This window comes from Vicia villosa, linkage group LG1 (assembly GCF_029867415.1).
Source record: "Vicia villosa cultivar HV-30 ecotype Madison, WI linkage group LG1, Vvil1.0, whole genome shotgun sequence".
NCBI classification, from domain to species: Eukaryota; Viridiplantae; Streptophyta; class Magnoliopsida; order Fabales; family Fabaceae; genus Vicia; species Vicia villosa.
In genome coordinates, this window is record NC_081180.1 from 72,295,746 (window position 1) to 72,303,720 (window position 7,975).

General features: G+C 34.1%; 1 protein-coding gene across 1 annotated transcript; it reads left to right on the forward strand.

Moving 5' to 3' along the window:
• LOC131641673 (cyclin-dependent kinase F-4-like) lies at positions 1-6,689 on the forward strand. The gene is made up of 20 exons (XM_058911973.1): positions 1-163; positions 528-788; positions 862-913; positions 1,004-1,572; positions 1,663-1,741; positions 1,827-1,895; positions 1,985-2,074; positions 2,158-2,296; positions 2,599-2,701; positions 2,795-2,847; positions 2,974-3,040; positions 3,335-3,443; positions 4,687-4,752; positions 4,859-4,927; positions 5,041-5,101; positions 5,211-5,327; positions 5,633-5,664; positions 5,771-5,800; positions 5,912-5,990; positions 6,214-6,689. Exons 4-20 carry the CDS (start codon positions 1,565-1,567, stop codon positions 6,429-6,431), a joined length of 1,389 nt encoding a protein of 462 aa, XP_058767956.1. The 5' UTR covers positions 1-163; positions 528-788; positions 862-913; positions 1,004-1,564; the 3' UTR covers positions 6,432-6,689.
• The last annotated feature ends 1,286 nt before the right edge of the window (positions 6,690-7,975 follow it).

Below are 7,975 nucleotides of genomic sequence, written 5' to 3' on the forward strand. Positions count from 1 at the left end.
TTCTTAAAATTCTAAAAACATTTCATCGCAAAAACAAAAAATAGAAAAGAAAAAGGAAGAAAAGAGGGTCTTTTTGGTGGTAAAGGAGAGAGAGACAGAAGAACAACTCTTCCCGTCCTTCGAGACGGTCTTCATCCTCCTTCCCCTTACGCTTCATCCTCAGGTACGCTCCCTCCCTCTCAGATCTATTCTCCTTTCAATTCCGTTATTTTCCAATCGGTTATTCTGTAATTACAATCAAATTTTACATTATCGAATTCGATTCTTTCTTTTGTGGATCAAGGAACGGTTATCGTTTTGTGATGTGTTTGATTTTCGCGCCACATTTTGTAAGGGTTGATAATTTATTGTACCTTTCATTGTTTTCTGAATTTGTAAGGCTTGATTACATGTTCTGAGGGTTAGTAATGTTCAAGAGCATTGAAAATTGAAATCTACTTGATTTGCCGACTTTTCAGTTTTCGTCGAGGTTTCTGGTTTTGCCGAGACTATATTATTAATGTAATTAATATAAGGTTTGCTTGCAGGTTGATCTGCATTTGAATCTTAAGGTTCCTGATTTATTTTTCGAAACATGGATGGAGTGCTTTTCTGGTCAAGTTGCCACAAGAATTGTTTGTTTTCATTCCAAGAAATGCGCAACTGGCGATTCCTCATACTTGGAGAATTTCTTCCGGTTTCCTTTGTCAATTGTACTTAATTGCCCTTTCTCCTTTAATGACCAGCACAGTCTGTGTGATGCTTGTTTTGTCTGAGAGGAGTGCTGCATCTTTAGGGAAATTGTACAAGTAAGGATTTATTCCTCTTCTTTTGATCGAACCCTTAAAAAGATTTGTTTCTTGACAAGTGTTACTTTGACAGTGCATTGCTGACCCAATATCCAGTTTAAACATCTGAACAATCCACTTCTTCGGTAAGATATCTATCATGGAACACTTTTATATACATCCTTCATCTGCTTTAATTTAATGAAATATAACACAACCTTTTCATTTGTCTACAGGAATGAAGTAGATAAACTGGTGTTTGATATGGATACTTCCTGTATCTTTAGTATTGGATAAGCAATTGCATTAAAACTGTGCAGACTATAGTTTTTAATAATTGTCTTGTTGTCCCAATGGTTATTGGTGATGATAAAACATCTTTTGCTTGAAATTTCTTTAATAACGTCTATGTAGACTTAGATGAAGTGGCTATTATTGAAGTTCTTAAGTGTTGGGTCACAGTGTTTTTAGCTAGAGTTTAATCTGGTAGATTTAATCAATCATTTCGGTTACACCTAGGTAGACCATTATGATCGCCAGTAATTGTTCATTTCTACCTCTTGCGTCCTGCTACAAAGCCACGGGTCTATTAAAATATTAACCAATAAGACTACGCAGTCCTTCACTCAAAAAGTTTCTGCTTTTGCCAATTTTTTGCCACGACAAAGAATTGACAATTGAATATACTGGACCAGCAAATATCTGTAAAATTTTATACTCCCTTCTCAGCATCGTCTACTAGAGTTAAATACCACCTATCTTTTGAATAAAGAGCTGCTTTGGGTTCTGTGTGAACAATGGAGAGGTGATTATCTTTTGCAGAAGTTGTTATGTTCCCCTTTTTTATTGTTGAATATCTTTGTTTAAGGTTTGTTTCTTTCTTCCCCAAACGAAGGTACAAATTAATTAAGGAGGTTGGGGATGGAACATTTGGGAGTGTCTGGAGAGCTATTAATAAGCAAAGCGGTGAAGTTGTAAGTATTCTTTAAATTGAATTATATCGGTGTTCTAGGTGAAGTTGGATGGTGTGTTTCATTCTAATTTGTCAAAAAATTACAGGTTGCAATCAAGAAAATGAAGAAAAAGTATTATTCTTGGGAGGAGTGTGTAAACCTAAGTGAAGTCAAGGTGTCACATCCCACTGTTTTTTCCTAAGTCCTATTTTCCTCATGTTTATGCCAATGCATATATTTATTCTCTAATTCCCCTTATGGCAGTCATTACGAAAAATGAATCACTCAAATGTTGTGAAGCTGAAGGAAGTTATTCGAGAATGTGACATTCTGTACCTTGTTTTTGAGTACATGGTGAGTGGTTGATTTTTACGGTATAATGATGGCTGATTTGAAGTCTAATACTAACTGTTTTAGGTCAATTTTGAATGATGCAGGAATGCAACCTCTACCAACTAATGAAAAAAAGGGAAAAACTGTTTTCTGAGGATGAAGTTAGAAACTGGTGTTTTCAAGTTTTCCAAGGTCTTGCGTACATGCACCAGCGTGGATATTTTCACCGTGATCTAAAGCCTGGTACTTTTTCATGATTTTTTTATACAGTCTTGGTTGAGTATGTATGACAAAACAGCAACAAAAGTGTTTTGTAATTCTACTTTACATAGCATGTAAGGTATATAATATTAGCAGTTTGTTCTATCATTAACTGTCTTTTTTCAATTTTTTTTTTTAAAATTTAGTTTTGGCTTGTTGCTTAATTCAATTTACATATCGGTGAGAAAAATATAGACTAGGTGTTTGGTGTAACTGTTGTGCATATCTCTAATACTGTGCTGCAAAGTTTTGCTGTTTGATACAAGGTATGGTACTTTTTGCAGAAAACTTGCTTGTCACCAAGAATATTATAAAAGTTTCTGATTTCGGCCTAGTGCGAGAGATCAGCTCACAACCACCCTATACTGAGTATGTCTCCACACGGTGGTATGTGTCTTTAACTTGAATACATCATTATCTTATTGATAATGTACTGTCTGTCCTGTATTTAATGACACATAATTAATGTCCTATGGTCAGGTATCGTGCCCCTGAAGTCCTGCTTCAGTCTTTCCTTTATAGCTCCAAAGTTGGTAAGTGTCTGATTTAGAATAATTATGCATAAAAAATTAGGATCTTGACTATGGCATTACTTGTACTAAAGATGATGAATAGTTGAATACCATACAGACATTTATTTACTTTGTTATATCTTCCAGACATGTGGGCAATGGGTGCTATTATGGCTGAGTTGTTCACTCTCCGTCCTCTATTTCCGGGTAGCAGGTATCACGTTCTATCTCTTTCTCTCCGTTTTTTCAGCATCACAATGGTACTTTTACTTTGATAAAGGAAATAAATATTTATTAGGGAATTCACAAATTTATGGCACCTCAATCTACTCTGAAAAAAGTTACCATGTTCACACATTTGACTGCAATTAATTGTCACAAATATTTGGTTGAAATTTGTAATTAGTTTACTGCATAGTATCTGTACATTTAAAACCCTGGTCTAAAACATCTTATATAGTAGCTGGGTTGAAAATAAACCTATTCCATTATGGCTCTGTACATGCAGTGAGGCAGATGAGATCTACAAAATATGCAGTGTGGTAGGTAGTCCAACTGCTGAATCTTGGGCCGATGGACTCAAACTTGCTAAGGATATCAACTATCAGTTTCCACAGGTTAGTTTTCTTAATTCGAACACATCTCAAGTAGAATATAGAAAGCTTCTTTTCCACTAGTGGTGGGTTTCTGTTTTCATTAAGTAGCCAGCCGCTCATTCACCTTGTATACTGAGTCAAATGACTTCTTTTCTGTCATTAAGAGGACTGAGGTGATGGGAATATGGCTGCTGTTTCCAATTTTCATCTTTAGGGGCACTAACTTATAACTGTGCTAGGTGTGACTTGTGTGGCAATTAAGCATTCTACTTATCTACTATTATTAAGCTTGATAAATAAATTACCAGTGTCACATGTCACACATGTCGTGTATTTATTTACTCATAAACTAGCTAAATATCTTGTTATGTATAAATAATATTAAGATGGTATTGTGTAATACTATCATTTAGGCTTAATTAAAGTTTTGGTCTTCCTATTTTTATCCGCTCACAGAATTAGTCCTTCATTTTAAATCACTCAGTTTTGGTCCCCATCCAGTTTCATGGACTAAAAAATAGTGCTATGACATGTTTCAAATGACGTGTCAATCAACCAAAGTACAATTATCGCGATGGATGAAATATTTACATGTCATTAAGTTACAAAAAATGAATTAATTCAGAAGTTGAAATTGATGTTTTAAGAGATTTTCTTGCAATGTAATAGGGGTTGATCATTCCACTTCATCATATTGTATGTCACGTCATTTACAAAATGCCACTTCACAACTTTTGAGTCCACATATACGAGGGAGGGACCAAAACTGGGTGATTTTAAAATGGGGGGACGAGTTCTGTGAGCGTGTGAAAATAGGACGACTAAAACTGCAATGAACTATTATTATCAATTAGCGCGTCACACCTAGCACATTATTATATTAGTAATGTGCTATATTAACCCCCAATGGTTGGTCTAGTGGTGGAGGCTTGGCTCTTTTGGGTCTTGAGAGTGTGCTCCTTTGAAGGTCCTGAATTCGAATCCTACTAGGTGCTAACAACCCTTGTGTTGGGCCAGTCCATACAAAGTTTTGCTCTGGCTTTAAACGTGACCCCCGCTAGTGGACGGTGGGATTGGTTCTCTTGGATTAGTCGGTCGCAAGGCCGGATACCAAGATTTTAAAAAAAAACTAATATGCTATGGATAAATAATATTTCTAAATCTATATTAAACAGACAGTCAGACATTAATGTAATAAATAAATATTACTAAGATGGGTATAGTCTTCAGCTAATTACTGTATGCCATGTATTTATTTCTACAGCTAGCTACTGCAGATCTCTCTGTACTGATTCCATCCAGAAGCGATGATGCAATCAACCTTATCAAAGTAAGTAGTTCTGATTCATTGCATAGCAGTTGAGTCCTGGCCTCCATTTCTCAACTAATCAATCTGTGTTTTTTCTCTTTCTGTTCTTTCCTTTCTATATCTGTAGTCACTTTGTTCATGGGATCCCTGCAAGAGACCTGCTGCAGCAGAGGCCCTTCAACATCCTTTCTTCAAGGTTTTCCTATAACTAGTTCATACTTTCAATTTGTTTAGTTTTTTTTTTTTTTAATCTACTCTATCCTGCTTCTGTAAGCTAGGTTTTGACTGTTTATTCAAAATAATTTGTAGAGCTGCTTTTACATCCCTCCATCGCTTCGCACCAGAGCAGTAACCAGAACTCCTCCATCTGGTATGTAATTTTTGTTTATGTTGCATTGCATTGCATTGACTTGTTATGGTTCAATTGGAGGGGATACTAATACTGAACTTCTGACTGTTTCTCTCTTTTATTTTTGCAGCCGGAATAAGGGGAACAGTGGATCGTCAAGGGGTCAGGAGATATTCTGGTGCAATGCCTAATTCGAAACTTGGCAATAATTTTGCTTCCATGAAATTACATCCTTCTGTAGCTCCAGGTGATATTTACTGGTTTCCCCATTTATCGGTTGAGTGCATGCATATGTTTTTTACTAATTAACATATTTTTCACTGTCAGAAATAACTGTTGGCATTTAAGCTGAAAAATGTGCATCGGTAGATTATTTAAATTGCTAATTTATAACTCGTGGAACCGAAATAATGATTACAGCTGATGTTTTTTCTGTTTGGGGGGCCTTTGGGTTGTATAAATGCAGAATATATTTTTTTGTTTGTCATACACTATTTCACACTTTCACATACTGACTGTATAGAACATGGTTCTCATTCATTTCTATTACAGGTGTACAACGGAAGCTGGATATGGCAAAAGAGGTGATTAGTTGTTCTCTCTTCTTTCTCTATCTTGTTCTCATTGAATCTTGCTTATGAACTAATGCCCTACCCCCATGCTAATATATTTTTTCTTACTGTCCTAAAGGATGGAATTAAAGATAAGAAGGCAAAAGAGGTGATAAGTTGTTCTCTTCTTTCTCTATCTTGTTTCATCGAATCTTGCTTATGAATTAATGCCCTACCCCCATGCTAATATTTTTTTTTTTTTGTTTTTACTGTCCTAAAGGATGGAATTAAAGAAAAGAAATCAATGAAGACTACTACTCCACAATCAAAATATCAACCACCAGGAAAAGGCAGCCCTAGTAAGCACTCTTGTCAATGCCGTGGTTAATTATTATTGTAATAGTCATTCAGTCGCCACTTATCATGTATCATCATTTCAAGTGGTTGAGTTTCATTCCCGACAGTTGTTTTTTAACCAAAGTTCCTGAAGCACCTATGCAACATTTCACTACTAAAAACGTGTTAGGTTGTTGCTTCAATACTCCAGAAATAAGCTCAATGTTTAAGTTTTTTGGTTGGCAGGTTCTTTAAGCAAGGGGAGAACCGTGCGTTGTGTTTCAGAAACAGCCGACAAGTTTGCCAACATGTCAATTTCTACTCGAAGACATTCCTTGAGTCAAACTCGTCCACCTCCAATGAAAGCTGGAGTTAATTGGAATTCTGAATCTGGAAACATCTTGCTCAGGTCCGCCCAACAGATTCCAACTGGAAGAACTTTAACAAAAAAAGTTGCTGGATGAGATGACAAGTATTTGCTGGCCTTGGAAATTTTATTAGTGATCAATATGTTGAATGTTCGAGTACTAATCTTTTGAGAGTATATGCGTTTGCACCTTTTCTGATGACGTTGAAGTTTGTAGCCGTTATGTATCCTTATATTTGTCACAAACAAATCTGTATCTTTTTATTGCTTGAAATTGATACACTAACTCCTATACAGTTATACTGATGTTTTTTTAATCTATGATGCAATTCAATACCGTGGAATATTTTATACACTAATATAAGTTTGGTAGAATTTCGTGCTGTAAATGTCGTGTTAATAACGTGTTATGAAACATAATAAAATAATAGAACAAAGAAATAGAAGAGGAGAGTTAGTGATTCTGATACAATATGGGTCTTATTTATAAGACATATAGTAAATGTAAAATCAACATAAAATCTCCTAATTGATTGACATCAATAATCATACCAGTTATATCATTAATGATTTTGTTCTCATTTTTATTTATATTATTTCAGGATAGTTATCTTTGTTTTAGGAAAGAATCAACATGATTGATTAAATATGTCAAAAGGTTAGAATCAAAACACATTTGTTTCAAAAGTTTGATTATATATTAATTAAAAGTTGATATTGTGCTATTTTTATTTAACATAGTCTTTTGTGTATAAATAGACACTAACACTTTCACAAACAATTTCTCACTCACTTATTCATAATTCACCACTTTTCGACTAACAAGTGGACTTGGATCCTCTCCATTTTTCTCTCATTCCTTCTCCACCCTCCTATCTATCTCTTAATTTCACTTTTACTCATCATTAAAAAGCAAAATATAATCAAGAGAGAATGAAATTAAAAGAGAGATAAAGAGGATGAGAGGGAAGAAGGGAAAAATGAAGGAGATCTCTTAATTTCACTTTTACTCATCATTAAAAAACAAAATATAATCAAGAGAGAATGAAATTAAAAGAGAGATAAAGAGGATGAGAGGGAAGAAGGAAAAAATGAAGGAGAGGATCCAAAGTGACTAACAACTACACTATAAATTCTCAATTTCTAACAATTTATTTTTACACTACTTTTACAAAAAATTTATCTCATACTCCTACATTTATTTTTCTACTCCTACATTAATAATAATTTGAACAAAATGTCCTCATATAAATAATTTATTTATCTCATTTTTTTCCCATCATTTAAATTTTGAAATTCAATATAGAAAAAATTGTCATACCAGAACACTTTTATGGTTGAATAACATTTGTGTTTCAAAATTAAAAAAAAGTCAAACCTGAACACTTTTTGAAAGTGTTCGGGTAAAAAATTGTAAAATCGAAACACTTTTTGAAAGTTTTCTAATATAAAAGTGTCATACTGGAATACTTTAAAAGTGTTCCGGTTGGATAACATTCGTTTTTTAAAAATATAAAAAATTGTCATATCGAAACAGTTTTTAAAAGTGTTTCAGTTTGGTGTATTATTAAGACCAATCATCTTTAAAAAGTGTTTTGGATAAAAAAATTTCCAAAATGAATTTTGAAAACAGTTTAAAAC

What these genes read in the sequence shown, in the direction of transcription:
- LOC131641673 (XM_058911973.1), top strand. An exon ending in CCTTTATAGCTCCAAAGTTG is followed by an intron (nt 2,848 to 2,973) that starts GTAAGTGTCTGA and finishes TATATCTTCCAG; the next exon opens with ACATGTGGGCAATGGGTGCT. An exon ending in CCTCTATTTCCGGGTAGCAG is followed by an intron (nt 3,041 to 3,334) that starts GTATCACGTTCT and finishes CTGTACATGCAG; the next exon opens with TGAGGCAGATGAGATCTACA.